This window comes from Orbicella faveolata, unplaced genomic scaffold (genome assembly GCF_042242905.1).
Source record: "Orbicella faveolata isolate gen_17 unplaced genomic scaffold, um_ofav_v1 contig_3, whole genome shotgun sequence".
NCBI classification, from domain to species: Eukaryota; Metazoa; Cnidaria; class Anthozoa; order Scleractinia; family Merulinidae; genus Orbicella; species Orbicella faveolata.
In genome coordinates, this window is record NW_028301558.1 from 16,877,662 (window position 1) to 16,894,196 (window position 16,535).

Below are 16,535 nucleotides of genomic sequence, written 5' to 3' on the forward strand. Positions count from 1 at the left end.
ACGAAGGTTTTTTTTAAAGTTTTCCAATTGTTTTCCTCGTCCACTTCACAATCTTGGATGCCCCCTAAAAAGCCTTCCTAAATTTAACTTGTTTCGTGTTCTTGGGTTGAAATTAAGTATTAGTCGATGTTTTATGAAAGTGACTGGGAAGCGTTGAATTAGCGAACGCGAAAATTTACGCGAGCCATAATTATTATGACCTGGATTTTATTTAATGTTTCCGACCAATAGCATGCCTTTAAACAAATAATGCTTGTAATCAAAGCTATCAAAGTTCAGTTCTCGCTTATCGGCTTCAAGAGTTGTTTCTCCGACAGAGAGCTGCGAATTCTTAAAATGGACTTCAAACGTAAAGATGAAGTCAAGAACAAATGTCTTCCAAACTTGCGCTCGGCATCCCTTGTCATTCTGGTCCTTGTGGGAGTGTCTGTGATCAGCGCTGTCGTTTTACTTGTAGGCGAGGTCCGTGGGATGAATCGACGCCTCTCTACTTTCGAGAATACTTTGGAAGATTTGAAACGAAGTACTGATCAAGATCCTCAAATGTCTGATGCTTCATCAGTTGAATTGAGTCCCAGAAAGAAGAGATCGGTATCGAGCAATGCAAGCCAAAAGCAATCGGACTTTGAAAAGCGACTTCAGGCTTTAGAGAAAAGGTTAGCAAAATTCTTGGTAACTTATTGCATAATTAAGAGTAGTACTGTTTGCGGTTTTCTGAATCTTGGCTAAAAAACGCTATAAAACGCTAGAAGATTGCAAAAATCTGTTGATTACATCTCCGAGCTCACCGCAAGCTCTGAAAAAAGGCTACCGGCATCTCAAGTCGGAGTTGAAACTATTAGCAGATGGGGTTTTAACTCGCAGTCAAATTAAGGAAAAATAACCCGTGTAACCGAAATGCTTTCTCTTCACAGAATGAACGAAACCAAAATATCTGCAATGCCGTCAGACAAGGCAAAAGATTGGTGGTTTCTTTCCCTCCTCCGAGGTTGGTAAAAATGAATGATAAATTAGCAGTAAGCCATGTTTTTTCCTGTTCTGTTAGCATACTCTTATTGATCAAACGTCTTTTGTTGTAGGACGGGATGGAAGGGATGGCAGAGAAGGAAGAGAAGGACCCCCGGGCCCCCCCGGAAAACCGGGCATTGCTGGTAGGTTAGTTCTCCATTAGTAATATACGTACCTACGGGGTTTATGTATGTTATTTTCCCTCTCTAATATTAGTATTTCCCTCTCTAATATTTCCCTCTCTAATATTTCCCTCTCTAATATTTCCCTTAGTTTAAGACACACTTAAAGCTGGTGAGCAGCTAGGGCTTGCCACAAGTTGCTCGGCAACTTTTTGGCAACTTTTCGTATTTCGAGCAACTTTTTTTGTTTCGAGCAACTTTTTGCACTCTGAGCAATTTCTAGTTTTCTAGATGTTGGAACAGCTTTTAGTGCTTTAGCGGGCCATGCTTCCATATTTTACAATGTTTCAGTAGACAATTTGTACATTTCTTTAATTTTTTTAAAGTTTTGTTTAAATTTTTAAATTTTTTTTTTTTTTTAAAAATGTTAAATAAAATTTTGATACTGATGCGTAGTATTTACTCATACGTATTGTAAACAAATTTATTTAGCGACGCTGGTTACGGCGCAGAATTGCACAAAAATGCTTAGAAATGTTACTTTTGTTGTACAGATTGCATATTTTTGCATCAAACCAAGTAAAAGAAGAGAGAAACAAAAAAAAAAAGTTTTTGCTTTTTTAGCAACTTTAAAGCAACCTTCGTTACAAAAAGGCAACTTTTGACTTTTTTGGGGGCAACTTTTAAGCAACTTTCTGAGAAATTTCGGGCAACTTTTTGTGAAATCTCGAGCAACTTGTGGCAAGCCCTATGAGCAGCACTACCTCCAGGCTATCGTTTCCTCATCGTTGTTTTTCTAAACTTACGAACAGAACCAAAATAGCCCATGCAGTGGTGGAGCTCTAGCTGGATTGGGGCATGTAATCAGTAAAAGATTTGGCATTTCTATTCTATTTCTAAGCTATCAGTGAAAGTTTCAGACCATTTCTCAGCTGTCAATAAATTCTGTTGATTCAAGAGAAGATCAAGGTCTTAAAATAATTACTTAAGAGGGATTACCTTGGGTATATGGCATACTGGGAGGACTAACGTACTGTCTTGGCTTGCTCTAGCTTCTCTTGGTTGATCTTAGATCTCAGCTGTCAGGTCAAAACGCGTCATTTCTCCACTGTTAGAATTAGGAGCAATTCTCAGCAATCAGACCCTTACTTGTAAAACAACGTATGGTTTTCTATACCTTCGTTCTTCTTGATGACGGCATGCACTTCACCGAAAATCATTAATTTCCTAGGTCTGGAAACGTTTATATTTCCCACTACTTCTTATTGCTTAGCCTGGAGTTTCAAGAGTTTTTTTTTTTTTTTTTTTTGTTCTTCGTCCACGATGAACTTTATTTTCGGTTTCCTGATGAGAAATGTGACAAAAAATTCTTATTTTATAGGGATGCCGGGAAAACCTGGTACCAACAAGCCGGCTCCAGGCCCTCCCGGTCCCAAAGGTCCGGCTGGGAGTCCTGGGTTGGAGGGACCTCGTGGGCCTAAGGGCGATAAAGGACAAGACGGAGCTGGGGGATCTGGGGTCAAATATGTTCGCTGGGGAAGGACCACATGCCCTAATGGTGCTCAGATGGTTTATCAAGGTAAGATTAAAATTAACCAGTTATATATTGATCAAGGTTCTTATATTAGTTATTCAGAGATTTTTAAGCTGGGGAAGTTAGCAGAGTCACAAAATCCGTTTGATAATTAGCTCTTATTAACCGAGCTGGAGGTTCGTATGGGAGAATCTTGACCGAGGTCGTGAGTACAGACCGAACGCAGTGGGGTCTGTACACACGACCGAGGTCAAGATTCTCCCATACAGACCGACTTAGCTTGGTTAATAAGATGTTTATTATATGGCAAAGAAGAAAACTTTAATTCGTTTAATGTAACTGGTTTGTATTAGCTGACATTTTGCTTGCGAACGGCGATGAGCTTAGCTTGGCCTGCCGAAATTTGCTCGTCCTCTTTACTTTTTTTTTTGTCATCAGGCTTTTTGGCACTTCCATAAATGACTGAGAAGAAAATAAAAGAAAATGATGAACATTTTTGTATTTTAGTTTGCTACTTTTTCAACGCAAAATGAAACCGGTCTAGATGCCGGTCTAGATGGGAAAATCTAGACCGCGGTCAACATCGATTTCAGCCAATCAAATTCGTGAATTCGGTAGTTCCCAGTCCTTGTGAGACACAGCCATATAATTAAGAGTTAATATTAAAGGAAAATGTGAATTTCATTTAACTGCCAATCAAACTTGTAGCCTTTTCATACTCATTCTTAGGTTTTCTTGAAAAATCAGTTTGGAAATAGCCGAACACAGGCGTCTTTGCTGGAAATAACACACATTTAACAGAACATCTTATTTTTGGCATCTGACAAGGGTGATTCTCAAGATTACGAGATTAGAATTTGGTCTTAATGGTCTTCATGTACCAGCAAAGTTTCAAACCTAAAGAAAAGAAATGGTGGTCAGTAATGAGAGTTGGTATTTGCAAGTTGAGCCTGAAGGTTGTTAGATGCTAAAGTATTTTATTCATGTCCAGGTTTTGTTGGAGGTAGCCGTTACACCGAAACTGGTGGAGGAGGAGAATACATTTGCTTGCCAAACAATCCAAAGTATGACAAGTACAAGGACGGTAATCAGGCAGGTTCATACATTTATGGCACTGAGTATGAAGTCAGCTCGTATAATCCATTTAAAAACAACCTCCATGATCACGACGCCCCATGTGTCGTGTGTTACGTCAAGTCACGAGCCACACAGCTGATGATACCCGCAAGGAATGACTGTCCCTCTGGTTGGACCGAGGAGTACCATGGGTATCTGATGGCAGGGCACTCTGGCCACAAGCATTCAACCAGTTTCCTTTGCATTGACTCAGAGGCAGAGTTTGTTCATGGCAGTCACGCTGACAGGAATGGCGCCCTTCTGTACCTTGTGGAAGGACAGTGTGGCGCATTACCATGCCTCCCGTACGTTAATGGTCGAGAGCTGTCATGCGCAGTGTGCACCAAATGAGTCAAAGCAGGCCGAGATTAAATTCTGCAGTAGCAGTTTCAGACAGTGGGTTTTTTTTTGTTTTTTTTGTTTTCATAAGTGGAGCAGGAATTATTCGTTTATTCTCTAGGTTAAGGCGCCTGTAGTAATGAAGAACCTCTGTCGTAGAAAATAAAGAAAAGCTTTGAAGTATGAAGTTATGGCGGATTTGCTTTGGTAACTTTAAGGAACAGTATACATATAAGAACCAAGCAAACAAAGACGGCAGTTTCACATTCATCGTTCTGTCCTTGTAGTTAGATTATGGAGAAAGGAAAATCAGATCGATAAATAGAACTCGGCCGGCCAAGATATTCCCATTCCTCAAACCACGCGTTACATATGTAATATTTTACACGGCTAAGAGCTACAATAGCAGTATCTTTTTTGTATCATTAGAAAATAACCATTGTAGGAGCCGGCTCAAACTTGAGCTATCCACTTGTCTGTAGCGGTTGAAAGCTGCAACTGCACACTTCTAGTACAGCAGCCTCCCTGGTTTCTAGGACTCATCTTTCTTTGTCGCGTTCCTTCTGGTCCCTAACCTGCGAAGAGCCTGTTCACAGATTAGACTACACTGCGAGCAGTTTCTCTTTTTCTCGAACATTTGGGGAGAATCGAAGAACGCAAGGAAGAACGCAAGGAAGAACGCAAAACAACATGAGCGTGCGAGCGTGACATGCGAAGCCGCGAGCCGTTAGTGGTGCGAGCGTCGGCCCTCGCTATTCGCGCGGCTCGCGGCTTCATCGCTCAGTGATACTCGCACGTTCACTTGTTTTGCGCTCTTTCCCCGGATTTTCGAGCAAATTAGAGACTGCTTGCAGTCTAAAACTAGGTAGGTCTGACACAATTTTGCTTAGTTGATGGGTTGTGACTCGTATTTTTTGGTACGAAACGACAGAAACCAAAGAAACAACAAAACTCAACATATCCACGTAATGTTTAGTGAAATTGGGCAGTAGCGATATATTAAATATCAGGCGTCTATTTAAGAAATTGAAGACGGACGCCGAAAGACAAAAAAATAGAAAATAAATGAATAAATAAACCATGATTTCATGGATAGTATGATGATCAACATAACATCAAAACAACTCCTCCACAGAATGTTAACGGGATCCGTCGAAAAGTCCACTAGTGATTTATCATAACTTTACCATGTGACGAAAAACAAAATGTGAATCATTAGAGAAAAAGGAACAGTTGCATCGATTTTCTGACACCAAATCTTCGTTTACTGTTGAAATTTGTCCAGATGAAAGCAACCGGAAGTAAAAGTTGAATTGCCACGGGGCTAGAAGCGAAGATTACTCACTGCTCCGACAGTAAAAATTAAAGGTATTTAACTGAATTTGAGCAAGAGACCCACAGTCATCATGGGAAATCCAAAATCGTTATCCGAGCGCAAAAATAGCAAACCACTCAACGTAATTCGCGACTTTCAGAATAATAAGGGAAAAACTCACTGACATTTTACTGACTTGTTTGCCTTCTTTATTTGCGATGGTTTATTCTTAGTTTTGCTGTTTGGTTTTCACAACGTGATAGAGAGAAGCAGAACTGTTTGTCGTCATGGCCAGTCCTCGACGGTAAAGTGTCATTTGGGGCACTGTGTATAGTTTCCGTACACGCCATTGCATTTCGCACTAAAATAATTTGACGAGGTCCATATCTCTAACGCAAGCGAACGTTTGAAACAAAGTATTTAGTTTGTTGGTATAGAAAGAGACCAAGTACGTAAACAACTGAAACATGTAAATTTAACCAAACGAAGGGACGAAGAAGAACAACGGGGGAAGAGGGGGAGGGGGCTTAAACACAACGAATTGGGGCATGGTGGGTGTTCCCTCGCTCGCCCCACGACCGCCGATTCCGCCGTCGATTTTTCGCTCTCGCGCCAAATTTCGCGCGTCGAAGAATTTACTCTTTCGCCCTCTCCCACGGAACGTTTGCAACGAAGGCTAGTACTGTCAGAACACGCCGGGAAGGTTGCATGCACGGGAAACGTTAATGTATTTTTCTCCCTGATCCCGTTAAGTGGCCCATCGTCATGATAAATTGTAGCCTGCCTAACCGGCGTTTAACGGGGGAGGGAGAGGCGAAGCACGGATCAATTTTTGCCTCCCTACCCCTTCCCCGTTTACGCCCGCGAAAGAAAAAAAAAAAAAACACTATTTACACCTTACCTGCCTACACAGCAGAAGATCTGTTTTCAAGATAGACATCCTGATCCCAAATTTATTGTGTTGTTTTTTCCGGCCTCACTGCTTCAAAAGGGTGAATTGTTTAACTGCAAAACTGAAGTGCATTTCTCCACTTTAGCGAATAGGTGGTAAAGCTTTAAACTATTGATGTTTCGTATCATCATCAGTTCGGATAACAGGATCTCTGTTGTTTTGTCATCGCTTACTTTGTGTTGTGAACTTCCGTGACGGAATTTAATCCATCTAGATCTTTGCTATTAATGGAATGTAATTAATGAAATTATTGAGTGTGAGTCGTTATATATTCGATCTTACCCAAAGTTAAGAGATGTTCTGATGTTCTTCGCTAGAAATACTTCGCACAACCCGAGTAACGCAAAAATAATAATAAATAAGCGGCTGTGATGAAAATCAGATACTTAATATTAATGATGAAGTCCTCTGAGCAGCCAGACCGATACAATGTCAACTGTTTTGTAATGTTGATACAAGCTCATCGTCTTGACAGCCAAGCCGCATAATTTCGTTAGTTTTGACAACAGTAGCGCTCGTCAGTTCCGAGATACTTTCCTGCATTTGTATAAACACTGCACTCAGCGGCTCAGCTCGCGATTTTAAATCCCTGGAAGAACAGTAAAATTATATTCCGGAGCTAATTTTAAGCAGAAAACGTATTGCGGCCGACCGTTTGTTTCCTGAAACAGTCAGGTAGCGATTTATGACGCAAAAAAAGTTAACTCACTGTTAACTGATACGGCTGGAAAATTCTCGTTCAAAATGTCAACATTGGCCCCGCAGTTTCCAATCAGATAACAGTTAATCATCGACATAAAGGCTTTGTTTTTCGCAACCCCAGTTTAACGTACGAGACTTGTTCGAAAGCGTCGAAGCCAGTTTCGATGGACGGAAAACTTATCCAGTCTGAGATGAAACCTGCCCCGGAAAAGTTTACTGCTCGTGTGGGCGTGTGGGTTATTGCTGTGTTTGTGATCTGCTCTGCCTTTCTCTTCTGCAACTACCTTCTGATGAATCAGCGTATTGCCACTATGGAAGGAAGGCTGCGGGCAGACTTGCGGAAGAGCGAAAAACCAAACCCCAACATTTCCTTTGACGATCAAAGAGGCACCAAGCAGGTTTCGCACGCCAGAGAAAAGAGATCGGCGAAGCAAAACACTCAAGTCAGCACCATCGCAGATTTGGAGAAACGACTACAAGCTTTGGAGAAAAGGTACTTTACATACATAGTTTTTTCCGTTGTCTATTGCCGGATACAAAACCTAGCTAGTTTTGGCTGACATAAACCTACTTTTACTAGACAGAATTTCTTTTTAATTAACATCACTTTAAATTTCAAATTACTATGAAAAATGTCTGGTTAAAAAATTGAAAGTTCACTTAAGTTAACTTAAGTTTCGATGCTATTTATTTTCCCAAAAAATTGACCGGTATTCCAGAAACCAGGATTATTCGGTAGAGAGGCGGCATGCTGCAGTCTTTCCAGACTAGAAAGAACTAGAGCCACTTGGTAATCTTAAATCCATTCTGTCTTACCGTAGTGATTTTAATTGTCGCCGAACGCCGAAGCTTTTTCTGTAAAATGCTCACAATATTTAGAATTTATTAATTCAGCTCTAGGGTACACGATTTCTGATAATGACCTTTTATTGAGAAGTTTTTTGCCATTTTTTTGGGCTTGCACCCCTATCGATCGCGAAAGTTGTGTTTCAATAAGTGAAATTTTAACCGTTCCAGTTTCTTAGTTTTGTATCCGAGAAAACGAATGCCATGTCCTTCAGGAATCAGTGAACAAAAATTAAAAATACTGTGCCTTTCTTGAGGACTACATTTTGATGTAAACACATTTATACACTGTCTTGTAATTTGTGCGATTTTACCTTAACCGGCAGGGTTAATGCAAACAATCGTTCAGGGATGCCTCCAAAAGAACCCAGTGACTGGTGGTTCCATGCTTACTTTCGAGGTATATACATTACTCTTTGAATGCTTTAGCCTTGTTCATTGTGCTTGATACCATTAATTACAATTCTCTGTTTCTTCTTTTCAAAATTTACAGGGCGAGATGGCCGTGATGGAAGAGAAGGTTTGATGGGTCCCCCAGGACCTCCGGGAAAGCCGGGTATTTCTGGGGCTTCAGGAAAGCCGGGTACCCCTGGGACATCAGGAAAACCGGGTGCCCCTGGAACTCCGGGTATACAAGGGCCTAAAGGTAAGATATTACACTTCAACAAGGACACAAACTTCACTAGATAATGTGCACCAATTAAAGAAACCACAGGAAAAGTACAAAAATACAAACAACACAAACCAAGAGAACATCAAAAACAACACAACCTCAACCTAAAACTTATAAAATAAATCCTAACCAAGAGCTAAGAAACTACGCAACTTACAGAAGCAACCTGACAAATACAGAATATGCGAAAAAGCAGTAACGGGTGCAAAATATAGTAAAGGATGGTCGCTTACAACTTATAGGATTAAATACAAAGCGACCAACAGTCCAAATGGAACAAAAACATCAAAAAGGACACTACGAAAACAGCCTGCAAACAGACAAACACTAAAAAAAATTACAGACACTACAAACACTACACACACTAGAAAAAGTACTTAAGTCATACAGGAAGAAGAGAAACTACAAAACCTACAGAAGTTACAGAAACTTCAGAAACAACAGTAACTTACAGACACTACAGAGGCTAAGAAACTACAGAAACTACAGACACTACATGCACTACAGAAACTACAGATACAGACACTACAGAAACTAGAGAAACTGCAGACATTACAGACACTACAGGCACTGCAGAAACTACAAAAACTACAGACACTACAGAAACTACAGAAACTACGTACAGACGCTACAAAACCTACAGACACTACAGACACTACAGAAACTAAAGAAACTACAGAAACTACAGACACTACAGAAACTACAGAAACTACAGACACTACAGACTACAGAAACTACAGAAACTACAGACACTACAGAAACTACAGAAACTACAGACACTACAGAAACTACGGAAACTACAGAAACTACAGACACTACAGAAACTAAAGAAACTACAGAAACTACAGACACTACAGAAACTACAGAAACTACAGACACTACAGACTACAGAAACTACAGAAACTACAGACACTACAGAAACTACAGAAACTACAGACACTACAGAAACTACAGAAACTACAGACACTACAGAAACTACGGAAACTAGAGAAAATACAGACACTACAAACACTTCAGACACTACAGACACTACAGACAGTAAAGACACTACAGACAATACAGACACTACAGAAACTACAGACACTACAGACACTACAGACTTTACAGAAGCTACAGACACTAGAGACACTAGAGACACTACCGACACTACAGAAACTACAAAAACTAGAGAAACTATAGACACCCCAGACACTACAGAAACTACAGACACTACAGAACCTACAGACACTACAGACACTACAGACACTACAGACAATACAGAAACTACAGACTTTACAGACACTACAGACACTACAGAAACTACAGACACTACAGAAACTGCAAAAACTAGAGAAACTATAGACACCTCAGACACTACAGAAAATACAGAAACTACAGACACTAAAGACACTACAGGCACTACAGGCACTACAGAAACTACAGACACTACAGACACTACAGGCACTACAGGCACTACAGGAACTACAGACACTACAGAAACTACAGACACTACAGACACTACAGACACTACAGAAACTACAGACACTACAGAAACTACAGACACTACAGAAACTACAGACACTACAGAAACTACAGACACTACAGACACTACAGAAACTACAGACACTACAGAAACTACAGACACTACAGGCACTACAGGCACTACAGAAACTACAGACACTACAGACACTACAGACACTACAGAAACTACAGACACTACAGAAACTACAGACACTAGAAAAACTACAGACACTACAGACACTACAGACACTACAGAAACTACAGACACTACAGACACTACAGAAACTACAGACACTACAGGCACTACAGGCACTACAGAAACTACAGACACTACAGACACTACAGACACTACAGAAACTACAGACACTACAGAAACTACAGACATCACAGACATTACAACACTGCAGACACTAAAGACACTAAAGACACTACAGACACTACAGAGACTAGAAAACACTACAGAAACTATAAAAGGTGCTAAAACTACAGACACTATAGGTACTAAAAACACTACAGACACTCTAAAAACTATAGACACTGCAGACACCACACTGTAGTTTCTACTGATACTACAGAAAATACAAAAACTACAGACACTATAGGCACTACAGACACTACAGACGCCACAGACAGTGCAGACACTACAGAAAGTAGAGACAATACAGAGACTTAAGACACTACTGACAGTGCAAATACTACAGACACTACAGACACTACAAACACTACCGAAACTACAGAAACTACAGGCACTAGAGACACTACTGACTCTACAGAAACTACAGACACTACAGACACTACAGACACTACAGACACTACAGACACTACAGACACTACAGACACTACAGACACTACAGACACTACAGACACTACGGACACTACAGAAACTACAGAACTTACAGAAACTACTGGCTACCGACACTATAGAAACTATAGAAACTAGAAACACTACAGACACTACAGCACTTACAGAAACTACTGACACTGTAGAAACTATAGAAACTACAGACACTACCGACACTACTGACGCTACAGAAAATACGGAAACTACAGACACTACAGACACTACTGACACTCTAGAAACTACAGACAGTACAGACGCCAGAGACACTGCAGACACTACAGAAAGTACAGACACTATAGAAACTTAAGACACTACTAACACTGCAGATACTTCAGACACTGCAGACTTTACAGACATTACAGACAATACAGACACTACAGAAACTAGAGAAACTACTGAAACTACAGACACTACAGAATCTACAGAAGCTACAGAAACTACAGACACTAGAGAAACTACAGAAACTACAGACACTACAGACACTACAGACACTACAGAAACTACAGACACCACAGAAACTGCAGACACTAGAAAAACTACAGACACTCCAGAAACTACAGACACTACAGAAGCTACAGACACTACAGAACTTACAGAAACTACTGTAACTACTGACACTATAGAAAGTATGGAAACTACAGACACTACCGACTCTACTGACGCTACAGAAAGTACAGAAAGTACAGATATTACAGACACTACAGACACTACTGACACTAAAAAATACAGACAGTACACACGCCACAGACACTGCAGACACTACAAAAAGTACAGACACTATAGAAACTTAAGACACTAATGACACTGCAGTTACTTCAGACACTACAGACACTACAGACACTACAGAAACTACAGACACTACAGAAACTAAAGAAACTAAAGAAACTACAGAAACTACAGAAGTTACAGAAACTACAGACACTAGAGAAACTACAGAAACTACAGACACTACAGACACTACAGAAACCAGAGAAAACTACAAAAAAAAAGCACTGGTCTATTGGGCCACAAATCTTGGCTCGTATACACACTGTACCTTTAATTTGCTTGTAGATTTGGACAATTTTAAATTTTTCCCTATGAGGTCACCTTACCTACTAAATTAAATCCGTCTTTCCTTGGTATCCTAGGTGATACAGGAAAGCCTGGTACCAACAAGCCGGCTCCAGGTCCTCCCGGACCTAAAGGTCCGACTGGGAGTCCTGGGTTGGAAGGACCTCGTGGGCCAAAAGGCGAAAAAGGACAAGACGGAACTGGGAGTTCCGGGGTCAAATACGTTCGCTGGGGAAGAACCACATGCCCTAGTGGTGCTCAGATCGTTTATAAAGGTAAGGTAAATAATCCGTTGAAATGTTCTAAAATGAGTTCGTGTCTGCCACTTAGATGTAAAGAATATGTCGCTGAAAGAGTTTGTGTCTATACTCAGGTATTGTGGGAGGCAGCGACCATGGCCACACTGGTGGAGGTGGAGAGTACGTCTGCCTGCCAAACAATCCAAAGTACGACAAGTACCAGGACGGTTATCAGTCGAATTCATATATGTATGGCACTGAATATGAAATCGGATTTAATCCTTTTAAGAACAAACTCCATGATCACGATGCCCCATGTGTCGTGTGTTACGTCAAATCTCGTGCAACGCAGCTGATGATACCCGCAAGGAATGACTGTCCCTCTGGTTGGACCGAGGAGTACCATGGGTATCTGATGGCAGCGAACTCTGGCCACAAGCATTCAACCAGTTTCCTTTGCATTGATGCAGAGGCAGAGTTTGTTCACGGCAGTCACGCTAACAGGAATGGCGCCCTACTGTACCTAGTGGAAGGACAGTGTGGTTCATTACCATGCCTCCCGTACGTTGCTGGCCGAGAACTGACATGCGCAGTGTGCACCAAATGAGTCAAAGCGGGCCAAGGAAACAATCTTTACAAAAAAGCTTCAGACATTACTTTCAGTCTCTTAATCGTCAAAAAACTATACTTAGCTTAGATACGAAGGAAGCATTCAGTGATGAGGTGGGCTATTTTAGCAGAATGAAAAACAGTTTTCGTGAAATGAATAAAAGTCTTGAAGCATACATGCATGGCGAATTTCGTTAATTAAGGTAACCTGAATCTAAGATTTTGCTACGAATTATAACACTCCAGACGACCAGCAAATTTCTCAGTTGGTGTCATGTTGGCTTTATTTAACTCTTTACTATCTAAGAGGGCCATTTGGCACACAACGTCATAACTTTGTCAATATTTTAGAGGTTTCTATGAATTTTTGCCATGAAAATTGTCTTGTAAAGATCTGCTCATTGAAAGCATAAAATTGTGACCCCCTGCTATCTACGACATGGTTGACGACCCCCATAATTTTACAATTTCTTTTTTGAGATGCACATGGAATGCAAGACTTGTTTCACCTCAAGCTATGTACTAAAACTTGCTAAATAAGCTTAAGATCGGGGACATACCTATGATATTTGAGAATTGATGCGTGTTGGAAGCTTTTCATTTTCACATTTCAAAACAATTTCTCTCAAAATGACCGTGACCTCCTTCATAGTTGCTGATGTCAGTTAAGCTGATCAGTGGCTTTCAAATGGTATATTGTACACAGGACCGGAGAGAGCCTTTATTTGCTGATTCAGGAAAAACTGTCGTTTGCTTTAGGGGTTAAAGGGTTAAGGTCACCTGATCACATGAGCATCCGTTATTACTTCCTAGATTAGTTTAAACACTCTGCCATAAATATTTCATGCAATTAAGGAAGGTAAAGCGGGATAATTTGTTTCATAAAAGAAAACCTGTAAAATAGTATTTCCTGTTTATATCACCTGCACTATATAAGATCGATTGTGATCTATATGCGAAAACTGACCGGATAGGAACATTTCTCTGATCAGTCTTTTTCTATTGCGTTAGTACAAAGCAAAGTGTAATGTTAACTTTCAAAGATAACTCATTTTTACGCGCGCATAGGATCCGAGAAATAGAGATCGATGACTGCTCACAGGCAAAACTGTATCCTCCCGGTACGAGATGAAATCTCACTGCAATTATTTTTTAAGGTACGCTATAAGCAACGATGTCTCTCGTGCCCTGTCAATCATCATTTTGGTATGCATTGAATTCAATTTGGAGGCCTTGGAGCTGATAAAAGAAAGACATTAGGCCCTTGATTGAATCGGTAATGACTTTTTTACTATAAAAATCCGATTTCTTGACTTGATCGATGCAACAAAAAAACTAGTTATGAATTGCCCTTGGGTCTCAGCAAACAATTTTGCAGTAGCTAACTGCACTGTAGCATTGATCAGCTGTTACCACTGAGTGCGCGTTTCATGACTGGCGTAGCTAGGCAATATGAATTACGTCTAATCAGTGTACATGAAGTGTGCGAACAAAAAAATTAATTAAGAGAAACGCTCTTTTTTACATTTAATTTGTTGAAAACGTTGTTTGGTCCGTACTTTTTAGAGAGAAGCTGGCTTCAACTTCAGTGTAACAGCACATGATGGTCATTTTGTCTATTCTTTCTCGAGGACGTGAAAGAATGAACCACTATAAATAGGATTTACATTCTTTTTTACATTTTTTAGAACTTTTAACTCACGAGCCGATTAGGAGGTGATGTGCAACGGATTGATTGATGTTTAAGAAGTAGAAAACATGTACCGTGTTTCTATCGAGTTTTGGTATAAATCTACTAGCGTTCTATCACGAATGCCGTTCTCCGATTGGCTACGTTACTCACTATCTATTCTGTGGTACAAGAAGCAGAAAGAAGAGAGAAAAACCCGGTTTTTTTCAGAAAATGACTCAGAAAAAATACTCGAGCAGGCTCAGTCGGCAGTCGAGCGAGACTTCACCAAACACAAAATTGGCATGGTCTTGAATCAATTTCAAGGCTAGAAACCATTGCTTTGTCTCGAATTTAACACATTTAAAAAGTTCAACCTTCCTCAGACTCAAATAATTGTTGACACAGATTGATGTCAAGAATGAAACATCACAACACAACATCTTAAAATCATCTTAAACACATAACCTTGCTTTCCGACGCGAATGTTCCAGTTCGTTTCAAGGTACAGCAGTGAGTAAAGTATGGTTCGCTACAGCTCGCGGCCAACTGTAGCAGCTAGTTAGTATCTCCGACTCACTATCAAATTGATTTGAGAATCGTCAACCACATACACGTAGGGGCCAAACCACCCCCCCCCCCCCCCAAATGTTTCGTCAGTTCTTGGGTATTTCACATTATTTCGCATTACTTAAAAAGTATTGACTCTTTCTACACCAAACTTGGCAGATGAGCAGGAGACCTATTGCCAATTATATTTACGTGACAAATGTCAGTAAATGTAAAGTTGTGACGTCACAGTGATGACGTCATGTTTTTGCCACTTTTGAAGTTTTTAATATGCATATTTTTTACAATGCGTTCGAAAGAGCACATCAAAGGGAGTTGAAATCTGAAAAAATTTTGTCCATATCACAAAAATTAAATGAAATATGACATTTTTAAACATGAAAAATAACTCTGCAAAATATGGGGTCCCCCTCTTAAGAAAAATCCCCAAATTGGAGCCGTAATTTTCTTCCAGCAAATGCAGCTATGTTGCACATGTGATGTGCCAGATGACTAAAGCAAAAATAAAGAAGAAAATCGGAATAAAAAATTATCCCTCTAGTGTTATTGCGTTAAAATTAGTTTTGTTACGTCATAGGCTGTGACGTCAACCGTTTTTTACTGTTAATACCATCTTAACAAAGGCGAAAATCAAATTTCTAAAAACATACGATTTTTGACAACATCAAGCTTTCTATTTTTGTAGATTATTAGCCTTCCTAGAAAAAAACTGAAAAAAATAAACCAGAGAGACTGACTTAAGAAGGACAGTATGGTTGAGGAAATTCCGGGGGGAACAGCAAAAAAAAACATTTAATTTACCATATCTCGAAAAATAATCATTATAGCAAAAAACGGTTTCCGGCATTTTACTCCTCAAGTCAAATCCTCTCCAATGACATAATCTTTACATGAGATTTTACAAAAAAATGATAGCATGTTTTAGTGAGGTCATCAATTATGACGTCATAATCTGACATTTTGTCACAACTTCCAAATTAAAATAAACTGGAGAACAAAGAAAGCTCATCTGCCAAACTTGGTTCAGAAATATATAAACCAAGCAAATATAGCCTTTATGAGACATTAGGGGGGTGGTTTGGCCCCCTAGTGATAAGACACAAATTACCACCGTCACTAACGCTCCTTTCATTCAAAATTCGAATCGAATGGCCCCCAACGTGCCAATGTGTGTTGACCGCTACCGCAAATTTTCCGAGGGTATTTTTCAACTCCCGCAATATTAAAGACAACATTCAGGTTTTTTCAGCTCACAAGGGTGCTCTACAAAAACTGACCTGACATTTCCGGCATTTTCTCTAAGATTTGAAGATTTCACAGCTCAAGTCTGCTTTGGCTGTAAATTTTCAGTGACACTAAACTTTCAGTGACACACTCGGCTATCGCTACGTACGCCACTTTTGTTCTTACCACATTTTGACGTCATCTGTGATCTATTACTGAACAG

At 40.0% G+C, this 16,535-nt stretch overlaps 2 protein-coding genes across 2 annotated transcripts; both read left to right on the forward strand.

The window, feature by feature from the left end:
• Positions 1 to 255: 255 nt before the first annotated feature.
• On the forward strand, positions 256 to 4,302 carry LOC110060763 (uncharacterized). The gene is made up of 5 exons (XM_089297482.1): positions 256 to 656; positions 915 to 988; positions 1,080 to 1,151; positions 2,512 to 2,709; positions 3,656 to 4,302. The coding sequence occupies exons 1-5, from the start codon at positions 337 to 339 to the stop codon at positions 4,129 to 4,131; spliced, it is 1,140 nt and encodes a 379-aa protein (XP_089153608.1). The 5' UTR covers positions 256 to 336; the 3' UTR covers positions 4,132 to 4,302.
• A 2,594-nt stretch (positions 4,303 to 6,896) lies between these two features.
• Positions 6,897 to 13,025, forward strand: LOC149106669 (uncharacterized). The gene is made up of 5 exons (XM_089297481.1): positions 6,897 to 7,581; positions 8,261 to 8,334; positions 8,428 to 8,580; positions 12,079 to 12,276; positions 12,375 to 13,025. The coding sequence occupies exons 1-5, from the start codon at positions 7,253 to 7,255 to the stop codon at positions 12,845 to 12,847; spliced, it is 1,227 nt and encodes a 408-aa protein (XP_089153607.1). The 5' UTR covers positions 6,897 to 7,252; the 3' UTR covers positions 12,848 to 13,025.
• Positions 13,026 to 16,535: the final 3,510 nt, after the last annotated feature.

Coding starts and splice junctions, on each gene's coding strand:
- LOC110060763 (XM_089297482.1), top strand. CDS start 337: ATGGACTTCAAACGTAAAGATGAAGTCAAGAACAAATGTCTTCCAAAC. Junction 989..1,079: donor GTTTCTTTCCCTCCTCCGAG/GTTGGTAAAAAT, acceptor CTTTTGTTGTAG/GACGGGATGGAAGGGATGGC. Junction 2,710..3,655: donor TGCTCAGATGGTTTATCAAG/GTAAGATTAAAA, acceptor ATTCATGTCCAG/GTTTTGTTGGAGGTAGCCGT.
- LOC149106669 (XM_089297481.1), top strand. CDS start 7,253: ATGGACGGAAAACTTATCCAGTCTGAGATGAAACCTGCCCCGGAAAAG. Junction 8,335..8,427: donor GTTCCATGCTTACTTTCGAG/GTATATACATTA, acceptor CAAAATTTACAG/GGCGAGATGGCCGTGATGGA. Junction 12,277..12,374: donor TGCTCAGATCGTTTATAAAG/GTAAGGTAAATA, acceptor GTCTATACTCAG/GTATTGTGGGAGGCAGCGAC.